We start from the raw sequence: 15674 nt of genomic DNA, 5'->3' as shown, positions 1-15674 counted from the left end.
TCACACAAACTGGACGTAATGAAATGTACATTTTGAGACATCTTTTTTAGGGTTCCGTACCCAAAGGGTAAAAACGGGACCCTATTACTAAGAGACTCCGCTGTCTGTCTGTCCGTCTGTCACCAGGCTATGTCTCATGAACCGTGATAGCTAGACAGTTGAAATTTTCACAGATGATGTATTTCTGTTTCCGCTATAATTATCTGTCAACAAATACTAAAAACAATAAAATAAATATTTAAGTGGGGCTCCCATACAACAAACGTGATTTTTTTGCCGTTTTTTGCGTCATGGTACGGAACCCTTCGTGCGCGAGTCCGACTCGCACTTGGCCGGTTTTTTAATGGCAGGATGGAGAATGCTGTCGATTCTGAGTAGAATGAGCCCAAGACTGTCCAGATTAGGAAGAATCAGGTTTTCAATATTTATTTTAGAAAACGCCCAAGCACTGTCATATTGTGAAATTTCGGTTTGAAAAGTTAGTTTTTAGATAACCAATCCAAATGATTTGAATCATTGGTTATGTATAAATAATGGTTATATAAGACATTTACAAATTCCATGATATAAATGTTAAAGATCGCACTCAGGTTTAAGCAGTCTTTACAGTGTAATTTCTAAAGATTGTAAATGCCTACTTGTTTATACGACACTGTATAATATCTATAATGAATGTACTTGGTTGAAAGGAATTCCATAGATTAGCACAGCGATACACTTGAAGTTATCGTCTATATGGCCTAAAATGACAAAACTGCGATCATGGATAACGCATGGTTTGTATTGAGCTCAATACGTATCGTGAATGAAACTATAAATATCCCATTTAACAGGGTAGGTACCTACATATCTTGTGTAGGAGCGTTCAAAGAGGAAAACTTTCTACGGCATACCGCTATGGCTGCCACTAACTTACAATGTAGGCTTGTATAATGTACTAGGCTGCTATGTTGGTAATGAGTCTTAGCATCAAATCGTGACATTTTCCCGACTATTTAATAGCTCAATTATTAATACGAAACGCAGGAATTGATGAGTGCAAAAAAGCTATGCTAATGCACATTTCTCTAGAGGAACGCTTGATATCACGCGACGGATCACGCGTGTAATTTAAAAGTAAAACCACGGATGTCGACCCTGATAGAACTGTTTGTGTACTTACTTGCCAAATAGTGGATGCCACAAGTGGTACGTTGATGGGTCGTGCGGGTGCGGCATGGGATGCGGTGGTGGCTCACCGAGCGGCGTGGTGCTGCCGACTTCTGGCTCGTCCCGTCGACGGCCCATAGACGACGATGGTACAGAGGACCGTCGAGCCGTTACACCGGACGCCGCAGCCGCAGTCGGCTCCAGAAGGTTTTGGAGCGATTTAACACTAATCCGCGGTCGCGGAGACTCCTGAGATCCCGTGCTACTGCTGCGCTGATGCGTAGCCTCCGAATGCTTTACGCTTTGCAAATAATTATTATTTGGATAATATGGCGACGTTGGGCTCTTCTGCTGGCTCGTACGAGGCGATCGTTGGCTCCCCATCATATTTGGATTAAAATACGGTATCTGTAGCCCCGGAAGCGGCATGTTCGGTCTGATATTCGGATTCATCCCAGGATACATGCTTTGGAAAAATGGATTGTGGGCCATAGACCGCTGATTATTGTTGTAGTTGTGAGCGATCGGGCTTGTTCGTGCCGCCGAATGCGACTGTGATTTGCTTTGATGATTCTTCGTGGAATGGACGTAAGGATTTTGGACGTCAGCAGATTTTGATGGCACTTCTTTCTGGGCTTCCGATTTCGACCGGGAGGCGGCCGCGTTCGCCTGGTTCATAGCTTCCTGCCACATGGCGAATTGCATTCTGTTGTCGTAGTCCATTTGTGGCATCATTGGGAATCCACCGGACCCCATGAAGCGAGACGCGTTTAGCATTTGAGATAACTCTGCATAGTTTTGCCCGGAGTAGCCAGAAGCACTCATTGCTTTTAGGAATTCGCTGTTTTGAGAGCAAGCCGCCATTACTTCTAGCTGATTTAAGTAAGGGAGCCAGAACATTTGGTTGAGCGCCGCCGTGGTAGCCGCATCTATATCTGTAGCTAAAGCATCTAATTGTATAGGTTTTGGGTGTGCCGTTTGGTCTGGCACTGGAGTGGTAGTACTACGTACTTCAGGCTTGGGTGGGTCGCTAGTTGACATTCTTATATGCTCTGGCATCGTAGGTTCCTTAGTTTTAGAGATTGATATTTTTTTGGCATCATTTTCTAAGATATTTTCAAGTTGTGACAAAGATATGACTAGTATATCTGGGTCTTGTAGAATGGAGGGGTACGCGAACGCCTCGGGTAGTCTTAGCTCTGGCCTCTGTATTAGTAAGGCTGGGATCTCTCGCCCGGGTGCCGCTAATATATGATTCAATTTGTCTTTAGGTACTAAGAGCGGGTCTGGAATGTTGAAGTCTGCAGTAGTCTTTAAAATTTGCAATTGCTTTAATGGACTCGTATCCTCATTTGACTTATGCGTCGACTTATCAGATCTTTTTGAGTCCTCTTTTGAACCTTTGAAAACTTTACTAATTTTAGCTAAGTCCATCTCATTCTTTATCCTTTTCTCCTGTGGTTCACCAAATTCTTTATTAAATTTCCTCATTTCGTCTGAGCAACTGGAGACGGTTGGACTCGCAGATTTTCTGTGTTTACCTAAATTAAGAGGCTCGCATTGTTGCTTTGTGATGGTAACTTCGGACGTGTACATCTTTGGCGATGGAGAAGAGAGTAACGTTTCTAGAAACAGCGTCTGTTTACTTTTTTGCGGAGCCATGAATATTTCTGGTGATGATGGTATGGCGGGGATGCCACTGGGCTGCGGGGACTGCATGGCGTCCGACTCACGCGACGGTGCCCTCGGGATATCAATCCTCCGCGGCGACGCGTGGGGGGTCGGTAGTCTCCGGTGCACACTCAAATCCCTCGGAAGTTCTTCACTCTTCTCCACTGTCACATTTTCCTCCACATTCCTCGTTTCTATCACCGCACTTAACACCTGTTTTTGCTTCTGAACTGCTTTTAAACTAAGATCAGTAGCCACTAACTCACACACCGAAGGGTCTTCCGATTCTGTTTCTGGTTCTTTCTCGGAGTCTTCTCCAGGGCCTTCTGGCTGCGTAACTTCTTCTTTCGGCATGCATGTTGGTACATCCTCCTCGTTTTCTTCTATCGGTTCATCAACTTTAGACGCTTCAGCATCTGTAGTAATTACGGTTGGCACGGGTATCTCACTGTCTTCTGGTAACGTAGGATTTGGCAGTTCCACTTCGGAATTCTCTTTGTAAGTCTCATGCTCTTCAATTACTGGCTCACTAATATCGGTATACATAGATACAGTCGCTTCAACGGCGTCTCCTAGCGCCTTCTCGGCTTCTTGATCATACTCCATACTAGTGATTTCATTAGCGACCTGAAGTTCCCTATCTTGAGTCAACGTTAACGTGGACACTTCAGGGACAAACACTTCGTCAGACATGTAGGTTTGATCGACAGTCTGCTGGTCAGGTTGGATGTCATGCAGCTGGTCTCCGATGTGGTGCAAATGCAGCAGGCCCTGTGCTGCGGTGATGCTGCTGCGGCCGGGAGACTCGAGCGACTGCTCCAGCCTATCAATGATGTCGGCTACTGGCGCCCCACTCAACAGCATGTCTTCTTCTTCCTCTGCGTAGTCGCCACCACCCGTTACTAGGTGCGCCAGCTTGTCCAGCGCCTGACCCAGGATTTGATTATCCTCACAACCTTTCTCTACGAGCGATTCGAGAAGGGCCTCGTCGTGGGGCCCGCTCAACTCCGGCAAATAATGTGCCTCACTGATAGTCTCAAATAAATCTTTATGGACCACTAAATTGTTCTGAAAGTCCTCTTCCCCATGGGATTTCCGGTCGTAGAATATATCCTCTGTAGTTTTGGGGGGTTCGCCAAGTTCGAACGACATGACGTCCCTAGCGACCGCCTCGTCAGGCAGGAAGGCGTAGGCGTCGTTCACGCCGACCTCCAGCTGCTCGAGGTCCTTGCCGCGCTGCTGGTTGAACTCGAGCTCGGCCACGGCCAGCAGGTTGTCGAGCGGCGTGGGCTCGGGCGGCGGCGAGGGCGCGGCCGAGCGCGGCACCGCGATGGTGTGCGAGGGAATGTGGGTCTCCAGGTCGGGAGGGGCGAGCCAGGCCGGCTCGCGAGCTCGCTTGCGGGCGGCGCGGCTGCGCTTGCGCTCGCGCGGCGGCGCGGGCGGCACGCGGATCGCGTTATAGATCTCGGTGCGCGGGATCACGCGCCAGCCGCTGGGCGTGCGCGCCAGGCGGATGCGGTTGCGTGGGTCGTAGTCCTCACAGTGCACGGCCTGCACTCGGCCGTCCTGCTGGCGCGCCCAGAGGAAGACGGGTCGCAGACGAGGGCGCGGGGTGCGGGGCGCGAGGCTGCGCGCGCGGCGCGGGCCGGGCGGGACGGGACGGGCGCAGGGAGCAGAGCGCGAGCGCGGCGGGCGGGCGGCATCGGCGCGGGGGCGGGCGGCGCGAGGCTCGCCGCCGCCGCCGGGCGCCCGAGGCCGCGGAGTCACTCCGGCGCGTCGCAGCTGGACGAGCGACGACCGCGCGGACGCGGCCCCGACGCGTACTGACGCCCGGCCCGGGCGCCCCGCCCCGCGCCCCGCCCAGCGATCGATACCGCCCGCGAGCGCCCGCTGCACCCGCATGTAAACACCCCGCGACGTTGCCGCGCTTACGTGGCCTCGTTAATCTTAAATCCATATTCGATGCCGAAGTGCCTGCCTGCCGAGCGTGCGGTCGCAGGCTCCCTCCCGGCCTTTGCACACTTTTGAGCGTAGTTCCCGCTTCCGCAATTTCCGAATACGACTGACAATAAGTTGCGCCAGCCTATCGGCTCGGCACGGAACCGCCGTGCCGGATCAATGCTATTCGCAAGGAACATGCAAAAGTATTTTATGCTTACTTATAGAGTTTCTGGAAATCACATCAGACATAAATAGACTTAACTTTAAATACTTAGGTCCTCTTTTAGGACTATTAGTGACAAAGTTAGGCGAAAAAATAAACTGAAACCGTCGTATTCACCACAATCAATTTACTTCAAGTTTCTGTTTTGCGACTTTTATAAACAACACCGCAAGCATTTAGCTTTCACACGCTCTTATTTACCGAAATATAGCCAAAGTAAAATCAACTTTATCCAGAGTACGTAGAATTTAAATTCAAAAAACAAAACGTAAAGCATCATACGAGTTTTCGAAACTATCCTACCTATCCAAATTTGTCCAAACATAATACGTCTTCATTGTTTATTTAGCTGTATTAGTTCCGCCGTACAGAAACGAGAATCAAAATAAATTCATATATATATATATATATATATATACCTAACTACCTAAAGCTTAAAAACAAAATACAGACTAATAAAAAATATGGTATGGAATGGTGAACTGTAATGAATGAAAGGGGAATTTTACCTTCGATATTAGTTTAATTATCAATATTAACAATAAATTAGAAAATCACATCAATGTCACAACCAAAACATACATAAATTAAATCTGAAGTAATGGAATGACAATTTGAAATTTGAATTTATAATACACAAATAAGAAAAATAAACCCGATGCTGCAAAGCATAGACTAACATCCTTACGAATGACTTGAATCTTAAGCAGTATCTGCTTGCCAGTGTGATCTTAACGTAGTGTACCTATACATAACATTGACCTATCGATAATCAACTCCATGTAGGTACAAGTCAATGAACTTTGATGTTTACTCTCTGCGTAAACTACCTGAGAAATATCTTCTCAATCTTCGTGCCTTTTGGTTTAAAAACTAGGGACTTGTTCACTGGTTTCGCCTTTCGATTGTATGTTGTACCTATGACAGTTCATAATAAGATAGAGAGTAAGAGATAGAGATCTATTTGCATCCAATGTATAGGTACATAATCTATTACATAGTAACACATAGGCACATTGACCCCGGTCGGGTATCGCAAAACTATTAGTAAGTAATACCTGCTAAAAAACAAATCAAATATAAGCTTTAAGGTATTATAACTCGTAAGATGTACCAAGTAAAATACCAAATACCTAACCTAACCTACCTAATATTGTCTTCGGTTACCGCGATAGTTACTCATGAAATAAAACTATGAAAACGGATTATATCGCGTATACACCGCGTATTATATCGTGTGATTTTTTTTATTTGCATTAATTATTTTTTTGATTTTGACCCATGTTATTTCACTGATATGCGTTAAAATTGTTAAATAACAAACGAAACCGTCAACGCCATCTATACGACTGTAGGACAAAACTAGTAGCGCCCTCTGAACGAGAATCAAATTTTCTTGATTTTCGAGGCACGTTTCTTCCTTAGACTGTATCTATCTATTACGGAGTTATATCTATCTTTGCCCTTACTGTTTTATACGCAAAGATTTTCCGGAAATAATTGGATTTACAACCCCCTGGGGCACTGTCTGACCTCTGCTTGTAATTCCACTTTTATTTAAACCCCCGGTAAGATTAAAACCACACCACTTTACGTGTTCGATTGGTTAATAAACCTCCCCTATGTAGGGTGTGGGTAGTATTAGACCAGTTCTAAAGTGAATGAGAACGCTAACGTTCCTGTGGCGCTTACGCCATTTCAGAATAACTTTTAAGATTTCACACTTAGATGTGCGGATAGATTTACAAACCTGAATTATACCTTATGTCCAGTAATTTATGGCTCAATTTTCATTGACTTTAATGCATTTTGTTCTGGTTTTGACACATGAAAAGCAATACTAGTTATAATTTATTGTCGTTGACCGTCCATACAGTGACAGGTCCTTCATGAATCAAGCTTTATTTACATTCTTGAAAGGAACAATTTAGATTTACGTTATGGTCTTTTTATATCTACCAGAAATTTAGGTAGTCCAGTTTTTTAAATATACCAGTTGTACCACTTGTACTTATGTAGGTACCTACATAACTATACCTAGGTATGTTTGGTTTAAAACGAGAACGCGCTTTAACACAGCAATAAAAATGTGAGGATTTTCCTTCGTTTATAATGTAGGTAGTATTCGTAGGCATACAAAACTGTTTTCAATTTGAAACGTCTACATTAAATACCGAACGTTAAACTTAAATAGTAAGTTTTGAAACCCATCGCCCATAAAAATTGTAAACCTAGTGAATACCACACAAAATAACCTTGTCACGACCGTCAAAAGTATTCCAAAGCGAAAAAAAAAAAAAAAACTAGTACGTTTACTAGTCTTCATTCAGTCTTTCTGGACCTGAAGGAATACCGGGATCAATATTAGAAGCGGTGCTGCCATCTAGCACGTATGATGAAAACTAATTCTGAAGTCAGTGTATATTTGGGTCAGTCTATGTAGGTTATGAAGTTGGTAATTCCGTGTCAAATAGATAGATGGCGTGCATATCAAGGCGTGTCCTCAGGGCGTGTCAGTTCTTCTAATTTTTGTTCTAATCAGTCTAATGATGTTGATGTTGTGTCGACTGAATACTGTGTCCAACTATTTTATAAGATCTGATTGTTACGTATTCAAGCAAATAAATATTCTATTCTATTCTGATACGTATTTCAAGAGTAATTGTAACATTATAATTATTAATTAGTTTAAATTATCTACATAATTCTACAAATAGTGAAGTGAGGAGTATGTAATAATGACAACAAATACAACTTCGGATAATAATAATTTATTACAAAAATGATTCTTAATACTTATTGGTACAATTGTAATACTTTTAGGAATGAATATTATTTATGCAGACTAGATCACATTCAATTAAAACTAATAAATCTAAGACTTAGAATAACAATCTTATTCCGTTGTAATAAGGTCTAAATTAAAAAAAAAAAACAATACTATCAGATTTATTTGTATACAGCTCCATCTACGTCATGTCATAATCAAGTGCTACGTCAAACGTCAAGTATGGCGCTCCTATGTGATAAACGTATATAATTATTGTTACTGTAAAATCGACGCAAAGTTAGCGTGGCCGGAGTCGAATCTAGGATTCGTGCTTTGAATTTAACGTAGATGGTGCTAATGGCGGTATACAGTTCCGTACATGAAGTCATTCGACTTTCAAAATTATTGCCAGATGGCGTCAATAACACAGTCAGTTCAGTTTATTTTGTTCGGCGCTTAGACATCTGGTTTAGGGTTCGGGTTACGCAGAGCCATCTATTAAACGAAAGTTGACTTATTAGGAGTTGATTAATGGAGGAACGACACCCCCCTCCCCGCGACCAGACTAGTGCGGTGGGGTCGGCGACCGCGTGGTAGCAGGAACCGGACAACCTTTTCCGCGATAAAAGCATTTTAATGGGCGTCCCTTAAACACGGCTAACGCTTACATATTGAAAGACTTTCCAGTTTGAACTGCAAGCCCATTCATTTTCATTTCATTTGACTACCCCTTACCGAAAAGCATAGCCAAAAATAAGGCAATCCCTTAATAAGGGTTACACTTATCATTAACCTTTTCGACGCCGTGTCAAACACAAAGGCTGTCACTCGGAGGCCACGTCACCGAAATGTCAAAACTGAAATTGAACTTTATGCACATACACGTAGATCTGCGTTGCTCTTGTGTGTGAAAGGGTTTCGTCTGGCAAAGGGTAGGGTGAATTAAGCCTTATGCAAAACCCTCTATAAGGGATAGCGGGCCGGTCCCTCCCACCGGCACCTCCCATATCAGGGTGTCCGTTAACTACAATTACATTTTATACGAAAACTTGAAGAATTACCTCACTGCCGCTTGTACTGGTGTACAGACTTGAGCAAGTACAGGCTCCCCGCGACCAGGACTAGCGCGGTGGCGCCGGCGACCGCGTGGTAGTGCACCGTGTTGCCCACCGGCACCTCCCATATCAGGGTGTCAGTTAGCTGGAAGTAAATAATGATATGTATACAGATGTATGAATAGACATGAGTGACATGACCATAAGTCGATTCCCTTACGGGTAGGGTTACCAGATACAAATTTTGTTTTCTGACTCTCATCGTTGACAAAGGTGGGGAGGGTTCTCTGATACCTGAGTAAAGATTTGTTAATTAATAATTCCAAATTTAAACTGTTGTGAGACATACTAACATTCAATAAATTTTACGGTTTAGGCTCACTTGTTTTAGTCACTCGCTTGCTCTCGCTTTAATGTTGAGTGGATCTCATTTATCTTTTTTTATTATTATTTTAAGCTAATAAAAATGTACTTTATAAAAAAGTCATATTCAAAAAATTCCTGACATTTTCGTGTTCCGTCCGCATTCCTGACAGGTCAGGAAAATTCCAGACATCCCGTAACCCTACGTACGGGCAACTGCGAGCGAACAACGAACAAGAATAACTATAGAAGTCTGAATAGAGCTCAAAAATTACTCCACGTTTATTACATGTTTTTTAAGCTTATAAGATTTTTATTCTACCTGTATATGTTAATTTTGTAAGGTATGTATACATGTATGCGCCTTAGTTGCCTGAAAATAAATGATATTTTATTTGATTTTGATTATTCCGCGAGGGACTCGACTGTATTGTGCGATCTAATGTGATCCGTCTGGTAGCTGAGGTGGGCTGAGTATTTCACCCTACTTTACGCGTTATTTCTTTGTCTATAACCATAGAGTAAAGGGGCCCACTGGCTATCAGTCCGCCGGACGATATCGGCGTGTCAACACACAGAACATTGGCTAAACCAGACTGGATGCAGACAGGCCAAACAAGCCATGCCTGGCATAAACGGAAAGCTCACAAGGGTGCTCCTTCAATTAGGAAAGACCCGACTGAGCATGGTAACCAATGTCATAACAGGTCATGATGGACTATTTAACAAACATCTTTTTATAACAGGTGTCACAGATGCAGAGGATGCATGGAGACAGAAGAAACAGCCTCTCACGTGGTGCTGGAGTGCAGCGGAGTGGCCCCATACAGGGCAAAACATCTCAGATCCCTGAGAGACCTCCCCGAGGTCCTACTCAACATCAAAGGTTTGATAGGTTTCCTCGAGGAGCTGGGCTGGCAGGACTAGCCCACCCCCATGTCACGCAAAATAAGCGCCAGTCGTCGAGTTGCGGAAAATCGCCCGAACTACAATACAATCGGCCTGTCAGTTAGAACAAAAATTTGACAGTTCCGAACAACTGACAGGTCGATATCGTCCGGCGGACTGATAGTTAGACGGGCCCCTTTATAGGTACTCTAGCTTTTTCAAATCAAAACTTTATCAAATTTGGTATGGTTCGACGTTCGCATATCGTTCCAAAGGCCTTACCACGGTGTATGGGAGTTCCTTGTAGGTGTTCCAGCAGTCTTTAGGCTCGTCTTCGCAGGTGAAGAGCATAGGCGTCGTCGACCCGTCGCAGCGTAGAATATCGGGACAGTACAGGAATATCCGGGGAGGGTAGATCTCGTTTCGAGCCATACTGGATAAAAAAGAAAAAAATTAGGTATACTACAAGGCAATTTACCTATGATAAATGATGATTTACTAATTTTTGGCATTTCTTTTGACGACAGGGTATCCTATGTTCTAAAAACTAACCTAGGGTAAGATCCTAGAATATCACGCAAATCAAAACAATGTTTTACAAATCCACAATTTAAATGGAAAGAAAAGGCTACACAGTTTCGTACATACATACGAACACATAGTCACGCCTATTTCCCGGAGGGGTAGGCCGAGACCACGGATTTCACTTGCCACAATACCGACATACCTCTTTCGCTTCCTTCACTTTCATAATATTCCTCATACACGCTCGCCGGTTTAGGATGCTCTTGACCTGGCCTTTCTTTAGGATTTCCTCGATTTGATCACAGAAAGTCTGCCGAGGTCTACCCCTTCCAACTCCCACACAACAGTTTCTTACTCTTTCATTACATCATTCAACAGAGATAATGCCTTTATGCACCTACTGTAGGTGCCTGTAGTACACGGTGTCCTGGTCTTTTAGACTATCTTACGACAGGCGTGACTCGCTCCGCGACTTCGTCGCGCCGCTACAAGTACATGCGGCCGCCCCCAGTTCTGAGGTCTAGCCATAGTAATTGCCGCGCACCGCTATGGGACGGACGCCTGTTCGCGCATGCGCCACCTAGCGGTCATATCTGTCGTAATAGACGCGTTTTGTTAGAGAGTGAATCTTCTGTACCTAGTACTATTATTTATTCTGTGCTTACGATAGTAATATAATTATTGTATGACGACATTTGAATTTTGATAAATCCTATAAATTCCGTTGTTGTTTATTTTGCAGGAATGTAAGTTATGTCTGAAGATAATCTGCACCATGCAGTCCACATGGCTTATAACCGCACAAAATGGTGACAAATTACATGTGCTCGCGATCATCAGCAATGCAGGAACGAGAAAAAAGGTGATGATAACTAGCAATTTATAATATAAAGCCCCGGCCCCGGTCTTTTTGGGCTGTTAATGCACACATTGCACACTATGTCTTTAAACGTTGGTCTCAATTTCTGTATCTTTTTTTTATGTAGTGTGCACATTTTTATTGTATTTATAATATTAATTTGTTGGTGGTTACACTCACCCTCTCAGAATCTCGTCGCGGCTGTCATCCGAATGTCTATGCAGAGTCCTTGAATACTTCGGTCATATTGCAAGGAAAGACGGTGGCAACCTCGAAAAGCCTATTGTGACCGGCAAAGTGGAAGGGAAAAGGCCTGGACGTGGACGCAGACCAATATGTTGGTCTGACCAGATATGCACCGCTCTTGACTACACAGTTCACATGGCTCTCCACACCGATAAAGACAGAAACAGATGGAGAAAGATCTTAAGAGAGAAAGTGATACAAAAGGGAGGTCACGACTCTCAATATTGAGGAATACGACGCAAGGAGGGAGGACACTCACCCTCCTCCAGAAGTCGCCTGATGGTACCGAGCATGGACCGGTAGCCACAGGTGTGCCCGGTCATGTGTGACCGCACCCATGACATATACAGTGCTCGGGTTTGACTGCTCTGCCGGCAGTTCTATGTTGATTCTGTTCTGTGGCAGCACAAATAACTGGAAAGTTAAATAGTATAGAGGTTATACTGAGAGTATGATACATGATTTGATTAAAATACAAATTATTAACTTATTGAGAATACTACTTAGGCCTAGGAGTGTTGTAAGCAATTGTTAAACTGCTTACAGTACTCCTATCTTTTGAATATAAATCTTTAAAAGGCAAGAACGGTTTAGTAAGTGGTTAATGATTCAGCCATGATTTAAAGTAATACCTGACGCGCGCGGCAACAGCCAATATCAACCTTTGTGCATTCCAACAAGTTATAAACTGTAATAGATGTCATATATTAAAGAAAAACCGGCCAAGTGCGAGTCGGACTCGCGCACCGAGGGTTCCGTACTTTTTAGTATTTGTTGTTATAGCAGCAACAGAAATACATCATCTGTGAAAATTTCAACTGTCTAGCTATCACGGGTCATGAGATACAGGTGACAGACAGACAGACGGACAGCGGAGTCTTAGTAATAGGGTCCCGTTTTTACCCTTTGGGTACGGAACCCTAAAAAGTGACGAGGGTCTTCAGTGTTTTTTTTTTTTTTTTATGAAATAGGAGGCAAACGAGCAGACGGATCACCTGATGGTAAGCGATTACCGCCGCCCATGGACACCCGCAACACCAGAGGGGTTGTAAGTGCGTTGCCGGCCTTTAAGATGGGAATACGCTCTTTTCTTGAAGGTTTGAAGGTCATATCGGTCCGGAAATACCGCAGGCGACAGGCCTGGTGAAGGCCGGATTCGAACCGGCGTCTTCAGCTATGGCGGCTAACGCTATGAACCCCTAGGCCACCTCGCCACGGCGGTACCCGTCCAATTTCTTGACTATATGCCATCTTAGTAAGACTAGGCGTCTTTGACCAACTCTAAGGGCAAGCAGTGTGCGCTTGCACCGGTTGGACTAACCCAAAGGGGGTGCAGACACTTAGAAAAATTTTCATCGGAGTGATGTTATTATGACACCTATTTTTTATTGTGTTATCGTAGAGAATACGCTAAAATAAGCATGTTTTGTAGGAAAAACTTTTCTCTAAAATCGAAAATTGCCGAGATATTTGACCCGCAAGTTGAAACCACTACTTGACAAATTAAAATCAATCATTTGGAACAGTAAATTTAAGTAACAGAGACAAGATAGGTGCGACGACGAGCGAAGCGAGGAGGAGTGTGTTAGGTTGACCGCGAAGATCGCGATCAAACAGAACAGACATGTTATTGTACCTACTAAAAAAATTCTTTTTTTGCACCCCCTTTGCTTTAGGCCAACTGTTGAAACGGGAGTTGGAAGGGGCAGACCTCGGCGGACTTTCTCTGATCAGATCGGGGAAATCCTGAAGAAAGGCCAGGTCAAGAGCACCCTAAACCGGTGAGCGTGTATGAGGAATGTTATGAAAGTGAAGGAAGCGAAAGAGGTATGTCAGGATCGTAGCAAGTGGAAATCCGTGGTCTCTGCCTACCCCTCCGGGAAATAGGCGTGATTATATGTATGTATGTATTATGTATAGTAGTGTGACTACTTAAAAAACACAAATCAAAATATTTAATAAAATAATTTGATTTGTTCCCAAAATTGTTCATTCCAACAAGGTTCAAATTGACGCGCCACGCACGCGCCTAACGTTCAGAGAGTTATATTCCAGTAATTCTGTAAAAACATTGTTTTTAAATATAGTAACAGTAGGATTTTAACTGAATCATTTAGTATATACTTAGTTTTGTAAATTATATGTATGTATGCAATATTAAATTATAATTAATTTATCCAAATGGTACAAATTTCCAATGTGTAGTAATTTACTTATTTTACCAAATATTATGCACAAAGAAGCACTCTTACCTTATTTGCCCGCTTCAAATCCCCTAGCTCATCAGGGTTAGCATACACCCCTGGTGGCAGTTCCTGATGCAGACCCACAACACAGTCTCGCAGTTCCCGACGAGGCTTGTCTTCATCTCCGTTGAATACTATTTCATAGGTTATATTTCTGAAATATATGTAATGTGGTATTGTTGATGCTGTTACTGGAAATAATTTAAACAAACAAATTTTACTAGTGTATGTATGAGACAAAGCATGTTATTATGGAAATCTTATGGGACAATTACACCAAGCAACCTACCCCCTAGTAAGCTCAATAAGACTTTTTTTTTTGTGGGTGCTAGACAACGATGTATATAATAGATAGATATAGAATAATACTTAAATACATAGAAAACATCAATAACTCAGGAACAAATTTTGAACCCGGGACCTCCTGCCATATAGGCAGGGTCAATACCGACTAGGCTAGATGCCTATACGTTATACCACATTCAATTATTTTTATGATGTAGTACAATGAGTTAAAATAAATAATAACTGGGTTTTATTGGCAAGTATTAAAATACAACATAACGTAGAAATTTTAGGACTGATGTTTTCTAGTCTGGAAGTCTAGTACTTGTAGATATTTACTTATAAAATGTTTGCACCGTCTCAAACATTTAGAATTCGGCAACTGCGGTCATGAAATAAGTTTAAGACTCCTTTACGCCGAAACTAAGTACAAATTTATGAGTTATACCTGTGAAATCCTTCATTACGAAGGGTTTGTGTGAGTCTCACGTTAAAATCACAATGTTTAGTGGACGAAACCGTGATAACACATGATAACACAGTAATAATACTTTTCATCATTGTTATGCCAATTACCGGCGCATATATTCCTGTATGACTATAGTATACGTAACGGAATGATGATTTTGTGATTTTTTATTAGGTATAACGGTAGAAAAATATTATTTACACAGTAAACTATCGGTAAACAATTTTATACGTTTAGATTATGTTGAAATGTCAGTGTCATGAGTGTCAGTTTAACTAAAATGACATATTAAAAATGTTGCCAGTTTAGAAAAAAAATTGCACACCCAAAGGATTATATTTAATTTTAGGGTCTGTGCACAAAGGACAAGTACTAACTAGAGTTAGACCAAGAAAAGTGCAACTATTTTGATAGCACACGCGGTGAAAGCGTTATTTATACGTCATAATTTCATAGAAGTTTGACGTTAAAAATAACACTTGCGCTGCGTATGCTATCAAATTGTTGCAGACATTTCTTGGTCGAACTCTATCAAAATAATAAATAAAATGTACTTACTCTATTTCTATTAATATTGTCTTCGGTTACCGCGATAGTTACTCATGAAATAAAACTATGAAAACGGATTATATCGCGTATATTGAATTTATAATAATATACGCGATATAATCCGTTTTCATAGTTTTATTTCTATTTCTATTAGTTAAATTTTAATTTTGCTTACTCAAAAGGAAGGAGGAAAACGTGCCGAGCGACAGGTACGAGGGAGACCGGGGCCCTGTGTGAAATGTTGCCATTCAGAACAATAAAGCTTTTTAGTTATTTAGCATAGCTTGATAGCTCTTGGAAATCATAGCTCTTGCATACTCGAGCGATAGAGAGGCAGATAGAGAATAAAGAGCGCTGGTGGCCTAGCGGAAAAAGCGTGCGACTTTTAAGTTTTAATCCGGAGTCGGAATCCGGCTCGTGCCAATGAGTTTTTCG

At 42.6% G+C, this 15674-nt stretch overlaps 2 protein-coding genes across 2 annotated transcripts in view; both read right to left on the bottom strand.

Moving 5' to 3' along the window:
* Positions 1-4914, bottom strand: part of LOC134746029 (uncharacterized) — a 129621-nt gene extending 124707 nt beyond the window's left edge. The window contains exon 1 of the mRNA XM_063680238.1: positions 1163-4914. Coding sequence (XP_063536308.1) covers positions 1163-4722 — 3560 coding nt within the window. The 5' untranslated portion in view covers positions 4723-4914. The remainder of the gene's footprint in view (positions 1-1162) is intronic.
* A 2862-nt stretch (positions 4915-7776) lies between these two features.
* Positions 7777-14913, bottom strand: LOC134746048 (uncharacterized). Its single transcript, XM_063680268.1, has 5 exons — positions 14670-14913; positions 13943-14090; positions 11950-12104; positions 10343-10493; positions 7777-8778 (listed from the first exon to the last, which is right to left on the bottom strand). Exons 1-5 carry the CDS (start codon positions 14780-14782, stop codon positions 8704-8706), a joined length of 642 nt encoding a protein of 213 aa, XP_063536338.1. The 5' UTR covers positions 14783-14913; the 3' UTR covers positions 7777-8703.
* Between the last annotated feature and the right edge of the window lie 761 nt (positions 14914-15674).

This window comes from Cydia strobilella, chromosome 12 (genome assembly GCF_947568885.1).
Source record: "Cydia strobilella chromosome 12, ilCydStro3.1, whole genome shotgun sequence".
NCBI lineage: Eukaryota > Metazoa > Arthropoda > Insecta > Lepidoptera > Tortricidae > Cydia > Cydia strobilella.
This window is presented reverse-complemented; position numbering and strand designations above follow the sequence as displayed.